Below are 18086 nucleotides of genomic sequence, written 5' to 3' on the forward strand. Positions count from 1 at the left end.
GAAAGAAATATCACTACTTAGCTTATGAATAGGCTCAAAATCGTGCAACAGATCAGCATAGATCTGTTCAAAGGAACTAGATGTTTATTGAGTATTCATCTTCATTTGGTAAGATATTTCTCTCAGACCACTCCCGTATTTCGGATGGACACGTTGATCGTAGGTCCCGACTGCCTTAAAAGTAGTCGTTAGGCCATGTCAGAGGCCTTGAAATTGATCAGGTGCAACCTGAAAACTCTTACATTATACCTGACCCAGCGAGGTTATTCGATATTATTACTAAAGTCCGTACGAATTTACTTCAGACTTGGAGGAATATGCAGCGCAGAGAAATGGAGGGAGATCAGCAAATCACAGTGATCGAAAGAGTCATAGGTAGAAGCGCAGTTCCCAATTTGTCAGTCGTCTGACTGCTTTCAGACAGGAAACTGTGTAGCAAGAGCACATGAACAGTCACTAGAAGAACAGTCGCTTCAAAACGGCAACATCGCGCCTCTGTATCCCTCCCGCTGTATGCTTTCTCTGCTGCGCATGTCCATACCAAGTAAAAAGAAATTCTGCACAGAGTATAGTATTATTATTATCTCCGTTAGTCTCTTATCTTTCAATTGATTTGTAAAGTGATAAAAACTTCAAAATATCAAGACATATCAAATTAGCCTGGATTTCACTTTGATTGTTTGGAATAAGTACGTGATTACGGAAGATAATATCATCATGAGAAAATTGATACAGATCAATAAACTACGCTATAATTGAAGAATGTTCTGCAAGTAATATCAATCTGAAAAGCTTCTCAAATTCCATAGTTATGTGATATGGGTAATAAAGTTGGCATTTCCTCTTTATAACATCATTATTTCCGATAAAGTCATACGTTATAAAAGTTGATATCAACCCTCGTGTGGGATTTATTGATCCCAGTGCATAAACTGGATGGTTATATTCTGATACAGTTTTAGTGCGTACTGATGTGAGTATAACCTTGGCAACGCTTATGAAGTGTTCATCTTTTAACAATATATTATCAATAAAAAAAGAGAGAGACAAATTTCCATTTCTGGAAGATGTTAATTTTTCACTGAATTTTTGGAATATCATCTCGATGAGAATATCAGATTATTCAATTGATGTGTACAATGTGTAAAATGATGCTTTTGATATTTGCAAGAGCTGTTGCTAAAATCCCTAATTTGCGAATAAATTCACAAATATTTAAGGCCGTCCGGCTCGCAAAATTGCTGGGTTCAAACCGCAGCTTTAGCTCAGTGGTAGATACATGAATTTTCCAAATATAATTAATCACCACAGGGTTCAATGACTGGTGATTAATAATTCTTACCGCTGCTTCTATGAAGTTCTTGAAGAATACCAATCAGGAAATCAAAAGAATAGTTGATGACTGATTATCAGTAACCATGTACACAATAGAGAATAATAAAGACCAACTATGGTTTTTTCTAGTTGATCCTTAAAACGCTTGTCATGAATACAGGTATTCACCAATTTATCCTTCTGAAATTCCTTAGAACTTACAACGCCAGTTCTTGAAGCTCTCTGGATCCTTATATGATATAACTGGAACCTTATTAATATAGTTATCAATATATTTTTTCTGGCAGGCCAATGTGACTATCATCAAAGGATGATAAGTACTGAATGCTCTTAACAAGATCAATATTAATTGATTTAATAATTTTATAAGCTGCAGACGAATATTTCTTGGTACCAAGACAGCTCAAACTGTATATCACGAGATGAATTAGGATAAAATAAACTTCTATGATTTGTATGCTGACATAAAACACAAATATATTCCCATAAAACAATATATATATATATATATATATATATATATATATATATAATATATATATATATATATATATATATTATATATATATATATATATATAATATCTATATCTATAATTTTCTTTAAGAAATTCTTTTATAATATTTGAATAATTATCACAAGGTTTACTAGCAATCACAATAGTGAGCTTTCAATACTATAAATATATTATATTTAATACTGATGCTTGGACTTCCAGTCAATTCAGAATTCTACAATTTAAAACCTGTTCGGTCTATAGATTTGATATGACATACTTTGATCAATTAGCAAATAATAATTAATAAAATTGATATTTATAAAATAAAATCTCAGGGTTTTAATGAGTCCGTGCCATGCATGGAAGTAAGCTTCCTACATATATCAAATAAATTCATAAAACGTCCTTATAAACTATGTGATAGCACTCAACACGTTGCGAATTTTCCTTGTCTTAAGTTAATTTATATAGCGCTTTGACTAATTCCCCAACTATGAACAGAAAGGCCTTATAACGAGCTCGTTTGATCTACCACTCACATTAATGATGTTCTTGACGGTCTCGCAGAATGAATTAATTATTTCCAATAATTAATTATGTAGGTCCCTTTCGTCTCTGCTGGGCTCGCGCGTGGTCCAGGTTTCTTATAGATTTCTTTCCGAATTAAAGATATATTTATGGGAATTGGTTACAATTAAGAACTCTTCAACAACACTGAGTTCACAGATAATTTATCATTAATCACAAATATTTCACATTTAAAAAAGGGATAGGCTTGATAATTTTAAAATTTAAAGGAAGAAAGAATCCTAAACTCCATGTGCATCCTCTCAGGACGAGATCACAAGCCAGAAGAAAGTGGTTTTCAGAAAAATTTTATCTCTTCCTTGAACGATTTGTAAGCTTCTTTTTGATTGGCTTTTAATTTAGTAAACTCAATACAATTGGTTGCTTCAGAATCAGGGCTTCTTCAACTTTATAATAGAAAAAAATAAATAAAAGTTTTTATATAAATATATGGAGTGATTGTCTTAAACTATTTTGATAAATAAATCGCGATATACGATGTTAACAAACAATATACATTTAGTTTTTTATATGAGTTTTGTATACTCTTGATTTTCGTGCTTTTTAGATTGTAATAAATATTTATACAGCAATAATAATTGCCCGTATTTCTATACATAAACCCTCCTTATATAATACATCTTTTGTGAGTAAACTTTATAATTCAACCTATACTGGTTGCTCGAACAATCAGCTGATTCGCTAGGTATTGAATCAAATAACTATCGATTTATTCTAGATCGATTGATTCATTTAAAAGTGTAAACAAATAATTCTAACCTCAATGTACATGCAAACTGTTATTTTTTTATGATCTGCCAATAATGAATGAGCCGCTTTATAATTTTTAAATCTGCCAATGGATCCTCATTAGTTGTTGAATCACAGTTATACTTGTTTTTTCTTATCATTTTAGATAATACGATTATTCTTTATCGCTAACAATATTCGATTTTATTTGAGTGGTTCTTTGACTAGGTTATCTTTCTTTTCCATTTTATAATTCTATTAAAATTCACTAGTTCATTTAAAAATATTTTGTGGTGCTAAAATACCACGTGACAAATGCAATGAATTGATTGAAAAGTTTATCGTACAACAGTGTATGAGCCCATAGGCTTCAGGGAATAGTCAAAGGAGTTGCCAGTCCATAGTATTGGAAGAAATATTGTTTTGAGTGAGTTTTTCATTAGATGAGTTTGTTATTGCATAATCATAGTTGAACTATGTTTTCCCATGTCTACGGCATGACTAACTAGATGAATTGATTTCCGAAAACTGCAATCACATTTCTATTGTTAAAAAGGTAGTTTTACTCTTCGTTAAAAGTTCTGAATTGAATTAGAGATATTTTTGTTTTCAAAGCATGATTCATCTTAAATGAAGATTGATTGTAAATCCCCATATGAAATTCACAATAGAACGGGTGAGAGGAAAAGTGGTGTAATTTTTTATTGACTTGAATTGAATCCTGAAGGGTCATTCTGTGACATGGAAAAGTGAAGTAACTCATAATCGTTTATATACGGTATCTAGGAGGCAGTGAAAATATCTATGTAACAGATCAGCTGATACGTTTAAGGCATGGTGGATAATTCTTATGAAAGCATGTCAATTTTTTTAAAACATTGACTTACACCACTTTTCCTCTCACCGGCTCTTTTGTGAATCTCATATGGGGATTTACAATCAATCTTAACTGAATTTTCAGTTATTTTCGTTATTAGAGTAAATTCGTATGGCTTTTGTTGGTGGAGAGTCCATTGCGGGAACCGCCTGATTAGTTCGTTATTAGTTCCTATTAACAGTTATACGTTGCAGCAATTACATTATCAATCAGATGAAAAACAAATATTTCATAGGTTATTTTAAGAAACGATAAGTTTCTTATACAGTTGAAATTGACAAATCCCTCATGAAATGGAAGCCCTAATGCATTCTGTAACAAAGTCTCAAGTCCAATTTATTTCATCTTGAGTTTCCTTTGATGGTCTTCCGATCGATAGACGTCCTCATTATCATGTAGATTGTTTGGGAACCGAATGAGCTAGTGCTCATTTCAATTTCCAAGCGAACTTTCCTGTAAGAAACAAACAATTTCGTTGAAATTGGTTTCTAGAAGAACCTTTCTCTATCTTAAGGTTGATGAAAACTGTTCTTGACAAATATTTTTTCCCAAATGAAATTTACCTATTATGATGCTTTGGAATGATCCAAACCTTTATGGAATTGCTCAAAATGAGCAAGACTTTCAACAATAAACTATCATCATTCTTCACAAACTTACTGCAGGATTAATTATTCCACATGTTGACATGTTGGAATGTAACACTTCTACAAAGGAATGTACCAATTAACAAAAATTTATTCTCGGATTATCATCATCAAAGTCACTTATAACTTCATAATTTTGAAAGCAGTAGCTCGTCAATAGAGGGTGACAAATATGAAAGATATGATGATAAAGTCGTAAATATAGTTGAATTTATTCATTCTGATTTCAATGTTAACATAATCGATTTGCTATTGAACTGCAATTATCTACCATCACTAACTGATAGAGGAACGTTTGTTGTTTGGACTCATTTAAATAGTTGAGTAAGAAAAACCTCTTATTCACAGTTGAATTTATGATGCTTCCACACCAATAGTTACGAGTGGAAATCTTCGTCTTATTTGCATATCTTATGGTGGATCAAGACGATGTATTGAGTTTGATTGCGGTGAATAGAATATGAGAATAGCATTTTTCTTGTTCGAAGAAAGCGGAAAATCTTGAATGTGTAAAGCAGATTGTGCCAGCTCCTAGCAGTGACACAAAAAAGACGCTCACTTTCTGAATACTGAAAACTACGGCATCAACTCTCCCCAGAGGGCACTGCTTGTCGCACCTTTTTTGCTCGCCTTTATTCAACGATACCACCACGTTCCTTCATAGCTTTTCCATCGTCACCTCCATTTTACGGGAGCATTGTCATGAACTTCTCATATTTCTGGTATCGTTTAGGATTTCATCTTTTTTTAATATCACATCAGAAAGTGTGTTCAAACAAAATACATTTTTAGCATGCCAATAACAATCAATAAGCTTATGATCGCTTTTCTTCTCCGGGGATTTTCTCTTTCTACTCCATTGTCGAAACCTTGAGATTTATCCAGCCTATTGAATGGTTTCATACATTAAGCTATTGTTCTCTTCAATGAACTATATGGGTGTCTTTTTATACTTACATGCTTTAAAAGATCAATTTCACCTTTTTATTTATCTTATCCCGAATCTTTTTACTCTTCCTTGATGTTTCTCGTCTCATCCTCCTCTCACTTTTTTCATATATATTCAACCCTTCTTCTACTTCCTGAATATGTTTTCTTTCTCCCTCCAATCTGCTTCATTTATATTTCACATTTCACTATTCCTATCACATACTTATTGTTTTTCTATGGTACTATAATAGTTCACATTAAAAATATCACAAAATCTTTTCTCGACTCTGTCTACAGTATAAAAAAATATTTCAAAATCTTTTTTATCTCTATTAATGATGCGACGAAGGAAATTGGAGAGCCAGGTACAATATTGTGAGATTGTTGAGGTGATCGGAGAAGAGAATATTTTGAGGTACAACTTAGTGCATTTTGTAAGATACATCCTAAGGCACCGAGTACAACTTTCTGTTTGCAGCATAATCAATGCTCATTTTTGTCTCTGATCTAACTCATTATTCATAAAATCAAGCAAAGACGATATAGCTAGATATTTTGAATATAAGTTGTGAATAATATGGTGATGCATCTTATTCATACTCAAGAAACATACTCACTTTTGCTAAGTTGTGAATATAAGTTGGTGATGCATCTTATTCATACTCAAGAACCATACTCACTTTGCTGAAGTGCGAAAAGAAGTCTAGGAAAATAATGCGCGGATCGAGAAGCTGCAGTTGAGTTTGACAGATTGCGATGAACTTGCGAGAAACGGTTCTTTGCAGGGCGGGAATCCATTTCTGGGCGTCCGTAGCGGCGGCTGTCAATATTAAACAGCTCTTTAGATTTGAATAATACACAAACGAGATTGTGTGCGTAAATAAGCACTCAACAGTGCTCGGCTTGGTTTGGAGGTTTCAGCCATCTCCAGCTCTGGTTTACCTTGCTAACAAGCCTCAAATATGCCTCGGTATGTGTTAGTCAACGGAAGACTAATGAATCCACACTGCAACAATACCAGAGCAGAGCAGCACTTGGTGGGCTTGAATTATGATCTTGCTATCCACTCCAAACTGCCAGCATTGGTTGAATGGGGTGCGTTGTATTGAATACTGTCAGTTGAAAGTGAATCTCGCCCGAGCGCACTCAGCAATATGCATTCCACAATGGACGACGACGGCGACGGCTTAGGTAACGAGTTCTGTTCTAAATACAGTTCGTTAAAGTATATCAGCTGATTATAAGTGCATTCATTTCGCCCTGGTGCTCCAATGAATGAACGAATGCAGAGGAATGTCGACTCTACTCACTGCCTTCGAATAAGCTGATCCACAACATGAATCAAGCACAGTAGTGTCTGAGATGTCTTTTAGTCTATCGGCATTTCTAGAAAAATTCATTTATTCTATGTGGTACGAACGGAGTGATCCAATAGGGTGGATAGACTTTCAAAATACAGTAGAACTCCCACTATCCAAGTTGATTAGGACCAGACCCCATTCAGATAATCGAATAGAGGAAGTTTTTACGAAAAAAAACAGTAAATTTCAAAAATAAGATTCGGATAGTTGGAGCTCAACTGTAATTTATTGTTTATATTTTATACTTTGTATACTTCTGACAGGTTTCAATTTATCCATAATATTCAACCAGAACAACTTCATCATATTGGTATTCAATCTAGAATAAAACCGGAGCTAGCAATAGAGGACTGAAGAGTTCAATTTGTTCTTATGAACAAGTAATGCAATTCAAAGACCAGATATGACTACCGAAGCCCTATGTGCTAGCTGGACCAGTACATACAATCAATGAACGTCCACAGAATAAGAGGAGTATATATTAATTTCTCTTCACTGTACTACCAGAGATAAGGGAGGATAACTGACTAACTAACTGATTACTAACTCCTCTCTGGTAGTACGTACTAGAAATATGTGTGCAGGGTTGCCTAACCAGCGCCTTCAGCATCCCAGCAGCTAGATGAAGTACAGTATGTGAGCCTTACTAGGCTACTAATATTATGTGTGTCAGCCTGTGGAATGTTTCTTGTGATTATCATTGACAATTGCTAGTAGTCCACGGATTGGGAGAATAATACGTTTGCTCCTCAATATCAATTGTTAAGAAATGTCTTTTACGAATAGCTTCTTAGCTGAGTGCATTATCTGGCAATTATTTGGACATTTTTTTAGTCAAAAGAAAATCTGCCGGCTTTCCTGAAGGTCTAGATCAAATTATTCCAAATACAGTAATATAATGCAAAAGATGTAAATCACCATAATTCTCGATGTTATAATTCTGTCGATGCTATTCATGGAAATTACTGATGAGAAATTTGAATTTGATCACTTGTCCTAGCAGAATTCTTCGTGATGGTTTACAGCATGTAACTTTGGATTTTGATTGTAATTATGATATTAATTTTGTAACTGTCAAGTTAGGTATGAAAAATTGGAAAAAGGTCAGCTATCATTGCGTATTTTCAATGGAGTAAGATTTAACCCCAGTTTCAAACAATCATCTTGTCTTGTACGTACATTGATCACCCCCCCACACCATAGATAAGATAGAATATGTCATGTACCTCCAATGTGGAAAAATATGTGTATCTTGAAAAAGGTGTATTTTCTGTCACACCGTTGGGACAGTACGGATACATTCCACTCCATGACGCTGCACTAATTGCTATCACAACCTCACATTTCTCTCGAAAACTGCTGTAGAGTAATACAATTTCTCCCCGAAATTTATTGCATCCTGTATTCTTTCCGTTCACTCACATTCATTTATCTATTTTCAGTGTGCCATAAAGCGCTAAATCAAGTGGGATTATCGGAAAAGCTAGGATAACATGGCAACGGGAAAGGATTGAGAGAGAGAAAACGATTTCTGGTGTGTTATATCTCTTTGGACTTTCAGCCGGCGCACGGTGCTTTCGCAGTGAAGGCCGTTAATTTGAAGCCCATTATCGTTGGCGACAAATCACTGGCATGGCTAGCTGGCTAGCGACGAGGAGGCAGCTGTTCATCAGCCCAGTTGACACACGCAGGACTCCTCACTCCTCTCATCCGCCCCTCCCCTCACCAACAACACCCACCCCCTCCCACCACTTACCACGCCATCAACACGATTTTCATTTAGCAGACCGTTTCACATTATTGAAGTGAGATAGGAGCATCTCCGAACCTTAATTTCTGCTCCCTCATCCAGGCGTCCCACGACGATATTGAGTTTTGAAAGCGAATGAATTAATTTCTTCTTCGCTTCGTTCCATTTCTCTCTTTTTCTTCTTGTTTTTCCTCTATTCCTTAATTTTCTTCAACTCTCACTCTCACTAGTAGTGTTTTTCAAAAAAAAATACTGGAAATGCTTTCATTATAGTTACTAATCTTAATCCTACCCATAATAAACTCGTATATGTAAAGCGTTTTGTTAACTCCTATTACTTTTGCCTCTCCAGCTTTTGTACTCCTTTTGCTTTTCTTTTTCTCATTCTCATTCTCATTTTCTTTCTCTTTCTCTTTTTTTTATTTTTTCCTCTCTTCCACCTTCTTCACTCTCCTCTCGTCATGTCGATAACACTGTTTCTCCTATCAAATAATACCTCTCTATTGCTCTTATACCTCTCTCCACATTATATCCCCATCACCGACAATAATCACCAACGAATCTTGTGGAGAAGTTGTTGCAATAAATGCTATCTTACATGTAAAGGTAAAATGCTCACTATAAATGCATTTTCAATTTGTCCTTTGAGAAATCTCAGTGTTTACTGTATTCGCTCGACGTTTATTGCTATCTTAATGGAGTATTGGGTGCTTGTGGAAAGTAATATGAACTTTTGCTCTGAGTATATCAAGGAACCGAGTCCAGTGTTTCATTTCTTGTTGATATTGAACGCAAAAACAAGTACCATGATGTGAACAGTGCAATTTGAAACAATTCATAATCCGAAAGCATGAAATACGGAAATCCGAACTATTTTAAAAATGATTTTAAATTTGTCTCTGAAGGTAGGAGGATAGATGCTTCACATACTAGAACCGGAGGAAGTACTTTAAGGATACCCAACCATCGAACTACTATTTTCACAAATTCCTTTCTAGTTAGTGCCTGTCGAGCATGGAATGCACTTCCCGTTACTATCAGGTCCATCGAGAGCCGAGCGAGCTTCATCCTGACTTTAAGAAAATATCTTTTGGAGCAAATGACTGAAACTGTCCAGCCCTAGAACAATCACATGACAACCATCCCCCACCCATCCCACAAATACAAACCTATAAACCTGTTATAGAATAAATTGTATTATATTGTATAAACTCATGTTATTTTAATTATCCACTGCATACTGCTGTATATTACTGAAAGTTGATTACCCTGATCTACTTTCAGCCTACTAAATTTTAATAATTAATGATTTGATCTTACTTACTTATATAATCATTTTACTTTATTAATTTTATGTTTTTTTCTCTTAAATCTTCAAACTAATTGAAACTTTTACAATATTTTCATTTTTAAATAAATCAGTTGCATTAATAAATTAACGTTTTGGTAGAGAGTTAGTGGGAAGAATACTTCGAATATTCTTTCCAAAGAATGGACATAGATATGTCCAAAGCTCCGCCAATCTATGTAGATGCATAACAATATTAACTATTTTATCAATAGTTATCACAAATTGTTTTCATATTATATACAGCTCAATAATTATTTTCTTGATTTATGTTTTGTAAATTCATCCTACTGAATCAACACTACTTTGTAGTTTCATCGTAGCTACACCTGTTTTAACGATTCCCTCTTCTCACCAAAAAATGTAAAGTTTTATATTTTCATCGTCACCAAACACATTCTCATATGAACTCTTCTTCTTCATGATCATCTTCTTCTTTTTCTTCCTCTTCTTCCTCTTCTTCTTCTTCTTCTTCTTCTTCTTTTGCTTTTGCTTTTGCTTTTTGCTTTTCCTTTTCTCATTCTCATTCTCATTCTCTTTCTCTTTCTCTCTTTTTTATTTTTTCCTCTCTTCCACCTTCTTCACTCTCCTCTCCTCATGTCGATAACTGTTTCTCCTATTAATTAATACCTTTGTATTGTTCTTATACCTCTCTCCACATTATATCCCCATCACCGACAATAATCACCAACGAATCTTGTGGAGAAGTTGTTGCAATAAATGCTATCTTACATGTAAAGGTAAAATGCTCACTATAAATGCATTTTCAATTTGTCCTTTGAGAAATTCCAGTCTTTACTGTATTCGCTCGACGTTTATTGCTATCTTAATGGAGTATTGGGTGCTTGTGGAAAGTAATATGAACTCTTGCTCTAAGAATTATCAAGTAATCGAGTCTATTGTTTCATTTCTTGTTGATATTGAACGCAAAAACAAGTACCATGATGTCAACAGTGCAATTTGGAACAATTCATATCCGATAATTTAATAATATACACTACGGATTGTAAGTAATGTTTTTTCAGCCAATTTACAAAGAGTTTATCACAGCCACATGTCAAGTTTCAGACCCCACAAGGAATTTCTATCAAATGAAAGTTGAAAGTTTCCTCTATTTCTAAAAGTTCACCTCCCACCTTTGAAGTCTAACATCAACCAGAGCTTCGACTGATCTCAAACTGTCATATTTTCTTAGAGAATCAGAGAAATATCATGGAATAGAAATTATGATGATTAAATACTCCTATTAGAAGTCAATGTTTGAAACTCGAACTTCTATAGGCGCACTGAAACCACCAAACTCAGCCGAAAGTATGAAAATGTAGCCACAAAGTATATATATAGCCTAAATAAAGGCACGGATAAAGCAACCATTCTGAGCCTTGTCGGAAGTTGACGCTTTTAGTCACACAAAAATTCTCCTTTGAGACGATGCATGAAAAAGGTAGAAGCGGTGTTTACATTTTGCTCTTTGTAAATTCCATTCACTGAGCGCAGAAAAAGTACTTTTTGAAACATTCGTCCTGTACTGTTTTCTGTGAGCGCATTTGAAGTGTTCAGTCTCCTACATAATCATTCGGTGAGTTAGAGGTTTGTGGAAGAATTATTATAATAATTCACTGTGGAAATACATTTCAAAATTCCTCATGAAGAATTACTTTTGCAGTCTACCAAGGAGAGTAGATGATTTTATCATTTCCACTTGAGTCGATAAAGCATCAAGGATTTCTCATTTCTGAAGAGGTTTGAAATTTTTATTTTCATTTTTAGAGTTTCATTGCAGTTGTTGATGAGGATTAAATTTTTATTTTTAAATTATTCCTACGGTACATAACACAATGCACTGATACTCATTGAATCCTTCTATAATATGATATAATAATAAGATCATTTAAGAATGATTATCAAAGCCCTCTCATTATCAATACGATCACTCACTCGCAGAAAATGAATTGAACTTGAAAGATCCCCTATAAATGTAGTGAACTAATAGTTGAAGGGCATGCTGGAAATAGAGAAAGAATCGTCGAAAGCTTTCTACCCCCTTCTGCCCCTTCCTTCATTATCTACTCGTCTCTTTCCTTGTAAGTACTAGATATCATGTAGGAGAAGTGAACTTGAATCGATATGCACTATTACCTTTGAACTCGGCTAGCTAGTGGGGCAGATGAATTGCCGAGGAAACAAGCTCATAATTTTCAACGTTTTATTCTATCTACTTCCACTCGCTATTCGAAACTTAGCGAGCTCTTGGGAGGAAGCTCGCCTATAAATAAGAGTTGTTTGAGGTCGATCCTTGGTGTTTAACTCCTCTCGAGTGCTCCGAAAGTCTTCACGCTTTGTGAGCTCCCGAACTGGATGCCCTCTGCCCTCTTCTCTGCTAGCTGAACAAGTAACGCTTTAGCAGATAGAATTGGTTGTTTATGATCTTGCATTGCAACCATGCTAGCGCCATTACTGCTACTTCCACTCATGGTACAATTATTCTGCAATCTCGTGTACAGTTTGCGAAATATGACATCCTCTTTTGAAAAATAGAGGATCATAGAAGGATTATTGAAGAATAGAGGACATTCAACGATTCTGATGGATTTCAAACATGCAAAACATCGAAACTAAAGGTGCGTACAGACTCTCGCTCTGCTCCGCAACCGAACGTCACTCCAGCAGAGCGATTGATGATCGACCGGCGAGCAACAATGGTTCGACCGGGGAACGCGAGAAGATCTAACATCTTCCGTAACGTTCATGATGGGTGCGTGGGCGGTCCGACTGTGGTTCGATGGTGGTACGAGGGCGGTACGAGGGCGGTGCGAGGGAGGAGCGTGCTCGGTGCGGGTTGGAAGCACGAATATGTGTACGCAGCTTAAGAATGCATATACGAATAAATGGATGATAAAAATAGATTATAAGAAAAACGGAGTCCAGTTCTTGAAAAAATGTGATTATTCCTGTTATAGTATCGTAGTTTTGATTCGTAAGTAACAAATGAACAAGTCTTTAGAGTTTTGATTATTCAAGACATCTGGGCCAAAAAGCTTTGTCAATATTAAAATGGGCGAGAAAGAAAAATGGAGATCAAATAGTGGGAAATGATAGATATAGAGATCAGTTTTTGAATATTCGTTGTTTTTTGTGTAACAGTAGTGCAGATTTGAACAAGATCTCATAAGTTACAGATCTACATAATAATGCATAATACATCTACATAATGTATAATAATAATTTTTAAATAGGCACTAAAATACAACTTTGGGGATGAAATACAGTTCAACCTAAGTTAATTTTTTGAGTACGGTCTTATTCTCAATGAGTATAGTATTCAATATTGCAGTATTGAACAAGATCACTTTAGTTTCAGATCCAGAATAGCTCCTGAATAGCTATGAATCAATGAGAAATATATCACTTGAGAATGCTATTACTATGATTACTTGATAGCGTTTTATTCATATATAATAATTTTGATTTCATACGTTAATTTCCAATTGATTGATTGATTAAATTACTTAATTATTGTAGATAACAATATATACAGGATAAATACGCAGATGAATAGCTTACAACATGAAACACTTCTAATAAAGCAGAAAGGTAAGTATGAATTTGAGAATATTAAACAATACAAGATGAAATTCAATTTGAAACTACTATGATATTACAATATTGCTTGTATCTACACAAATTGGGAAATCACAAATGATGTGATTCAAGTTGATGTCATCCAACCAAATTTGATGAAGTTGACAATACCTTGAGCAACTCTAAATCAACTAGTCGTCCCAAGATGTTTGAGATACTCGAAACAGTTCACAACTCCATTCATGCGGAATAGTTTGATGATCCCATGCATCCAATTAAACTATTCTACGTAGCCTATATCCAAGTAAATTTCCACATGCTCTCTCAGTGAATAAACTCTCTTAATGAATAAATCAACATAGAGGATCGGTCTGAAGTCTAGACTGTCTGACTCCTTAATCTCGTAGAGAAAGCATATTCTCCAGACTGACTATTATGCAGCTCACTTCAAATCAGAGTTTCCTCTCTAATAAGCATCACTCACACTTTGGAGACCCAATAAATTTGTCATGAATGCAGCCGATGAACTGTTATGGAAAGCAGGTCATGCGTGATAACCTATTGAATGAACCTATTCAGTACATGATCTCGTTTGCAATGGAACTGCACGTAATTGGGATTTCGAAGCGGGCAAAACGCTTTTCGAATTTGATCATTGTCTGCATACACGGTATGCAGAGTGCAGTAGGACTAGACTGAAGGTAGAGTGACAATCCTATCGCATAGACACCGTATCCATCACGTTCATCCACCCAGTCACTGTGAATTTGTTGAATCCTAATTGAAATTGTAATTGGATTGATACAATAGATTCTTGATTCAATATTATTCTTCCATCATGCACTGTGATCTGCCGGCCCTTGTTTTGAAATTACGGTTATCGTGTTCATCTTCTGAACACAAATCAAAATATCGAATTTTACTCAACTGAAAGAATTTCAGGGAGGAATGACCATACAAGACAGGATAAAAGAACTATTTGGACACTGTAGAGAGTATGAAATAAGCATGTGTTTGAAATTGGTTGCATGAATACATGCTTGATAATCATTGATCTCTATTATTGAGCTAGTATGGTGGTATGAGCTCGAATTCAATTCGGAATATGTGAAAAGAATAATCGAAATCGAAAGCTTTTATCAAGGAACATGCAAGGTTATCAGTTTTACATAGAACAACAATAGGTAGTGGACACGGAACAATTGATAATTAATGTTCCAACCATCGAAGAGTTTGAGAGGCAGCTGATAGCATTTGATTCCTCTCCATTCATTGGAATCAGAGGTCTTTAATAAAGCAACCGCAAATCACTGGTCCACTGCTCTGCTCCAGTTTCTGAGTTGCAGGACAGTTATAGCGGCTCTGTTTGGTTGCAGTCAACAGGTTGTTGAGGAAATTAATTTGGATTAATTCAGTTGTGAACAAATTGAAGCAGCAGGCTACTGTAGTGCCCGTTATCAACCAGAGCGATCTTGTGGCGTGGAGGCAGTGTTAGCTTGCACGCGACCACTAAATGGCACAAAAGTTCAATGTCTCAGAAATAGAATATATTCAGTTTTCAGGATTCGGAAACGGTTTTCCATGTTTCCATGGTTTACATATTTCACAACATGATTCGTCGGAAGGAGATTGGTGTGAACTGGAAACTTTCTTCTCATGTTACTTAGTTTATAAGTTGCGTTATTCTTGTGAGCTCTGTTTTGTCACATCATATTTAAGTACACATTCTACTCAAACCGGTGAAATCAATCAACTTATTGAACGAATTGACTCTGTCTACAACTCTAGGTCAGATTTATATTGCAGAATACTCGTGCAAGCCATGGTCCTTCACAAAAGTGCATGCTTGTTGATAGTTTACAATCATCATCACTTTCATATATATGTTGATTCGACACAAATTTTTCCATGGACATTCAGATAGTGACTACTATGTCGTGACAACTATGTGACATGTGACAACTATGTCTACATGACAACTCATAGTGATAACTCACATTGGAAACTTAAAAATTGTTATTCGTGTGCTCAATCAATGTTGAATGATCGTGCTCAATACATGTTTAATGCAACATTATGCATAATCTCATCATTTACAAAATATTACTCAAAACAACATCGCAATTTTGAAAACATCAACGTTGAGAGTGGACTCTTGTATTCATTATAAATTTTCAAGTTTTCATATAGTTATTGTAGTTATAAAGCTGATTAACTCCAATTTTGATCAAACAGGTGTTGGGAAAATGTTATACAAATTAGACTGGATTCCTGGATTTTCCGCATTGCGTTAAGATTGATCCGTACGATGGGTATTAATGACTGGAAGAATAATCAGATATTATTGAATAGATATGAGTCCTCCATCTTGCAAATGATGATAAATGATTTGACACAGTGACTCAGTAGGGTTGCATATTATATTATTGACGCCTAGTGAAATTGAGCAACTCTCCATTGCTATATTCGATAACCTCTCTGTTAAAGTGGTCGCATACAAAAAGCACATCACCAATTTTCATGATTTACTAAACCTCTTTCAGCTACACTTCAAATTTCACCAGTTCTCTCCATCAATTTCATCAATTAGCTTCCGTTCTATTACAGATCCACTTCAGAAACACCACGAGCTCTCTCCATTAATTCGATTCGTTTTGTTGCAGCTGATATTCGACGCATTTCACATAGGGCGGTTCGAGCCGTCGGCCCTGGACGGTTGTCCGGACGGACACATGCAGTTGTCCGAACTCGGTCGTCCGTTCACGGGTGGCTCGTGGTGCGGCCTCGCCAAGGGATTCGCCGTCTACTACAGCGAAACCAGCACTGTCACTATCACGCTCCGGGTCTATCATAGCGCAGCGCCCTTCGACTTCAAACTTAGGTAAGGCGACATTACATTACTTCAAAACATAATATTAGATTTAGATTTGATAGATTACCGTATATCTTATCCAAAATGAAAACGATCTCATAAATTATAAATTATTTAGAAATTGGAGCAAAAAAGGGTAGTTCTAAACCTAAACCTCCTATCCTAAAAAGGATAGTTCCATTTGAGAAGCAAAGTTTGAAAAGATCAATTTTTTTAACTCTATTTGGACAGCTTAGTATTAGTTGTCAGCTATTACTCATACAGTTGCTTTTAAAATTACTTTGATATTTGAGAATTGGCTTGTTCAATGAAACCTCAAACACTAGTTGGATAGTTCAATAAGTGGCTATGAGAGAAATCATTGCGCAGCGCCCTTTGACTTGGATTACTTCAACATAGTTTAATTTGGAATAGAGTAGATTTCTGATAAACAAGCTTCAAGTCACCTTTTATACAGAAATTAGAACTGAGATGGAGAGTTCAATATTGGAGAAGCAAAGTTCTAAAATATAAACTCTATTTGGACATGATATAAATTATTTCGCATTCAATTACTTCAACATAGTTTGATTTGGAATAGATTACATTCCAAATTCCAACATTTAAATAAGCTCCTAAGTGACCTATTATTCAGAAGTTGAAACAGAAAAGCAAATATCTAAAGGATGAACTCTATTTGGACATCGGAATTATTTCACATTCAATAGACAGAGAAAGTATCACAGCACCATATTTAATGTGTTTATTTTGGAAACTCACTATGTTATGCTAGGGTAAGCAGGAAGCTTGAGTTACATGTGTGTGATCTGTGCCACTGAATGAAATAATGGTGGACTGTAAGAAATGCTTTTGTAAATAAAAATTGTTAAGATGTATGAATTGTATATTTATTGTACTACTGCACAAATCCAACATGCCAAAAAAGAATGATAATTTATAATAAAACTGGTAGCTGGGAAAGACGCCAAATAAAAGTAAGGTTTAAGTAAAACAGTTCAATAGATTTATTGTATACTTTGAGAAACGTGACATATTGTCTTAGATTTAGGAAATGCCACACAGGGCAGTTGACTGACGAGATACGAATAATTGACTCAATAGTCAGGAGTACAAAACAATAAAAATGACATAATAAAAAATTGAGACAATCAGTTGAAATATGATAAATTGACTCAATAATCATGAGTACAAAACAATAAAAAATACATAGTAAAAAATTGAGATTGTCAGTTGATAAATGTTGAATTGCTAACAGGAAAATTTAATTTAGGTACTAGACCAAATTCCTAGTAAACAAAACAATTTGTGACTAATGAATAAGTATAAACCTACTATATGTAATGCTCCGTAATGAGCTAATGAATAAATTCAAAGAGAAAATAAACTTTCAAATGGCAATAAGTAAAATAGAAAAAATCAGGTCAATGAGTAATCTCAAAAAGTACAAAAGGTAAAGGTAAACTGCCAAAACAGAACAATTGAAATGTTGTGAAGTTGTGCTCCTGGGGGGGTTATCTCTTATGATAGAGTCCCACGTTATGAAGCTATTGTGAGAAGTTGTAGATTGC

The 18086-nt window shown here is 35.0% G+C and overlaps 1 protein-coding gene across 1 annotated transcript in view; it reads left to right on the forward strand.

The window, feature by feature from the left end:
- The window catches only part of LOC111043470, a 149531-nt gene that overhangs the window by 92557 nt on the left and 38888 nt on the right, over window positions 1-18086 (forward strand). The window contains 1 exon segment of the mRNA XM_039429342.1: window positions 16310-16527. Within this exon segment, the coding sequence (XP_039285276.1) occupies window positions 16310-16527 (218 nt within the window).

Source organism: Nilaparvata lugens, chromosome 5 (genome assembly GCF_014356525.2).
Source record: "Nilaparvata lugens isolate BPH chromosome 5, ASM1435652v1, whole genome shotgun sequence".
Classification (NCBI taxonomy): domain Eukaryota; kingdom Metazoa; phylum Arthropoda; class Insecta; order Hemiptera; family Delphacidae; genus Nilaparvata; species Nilaparvata lugens.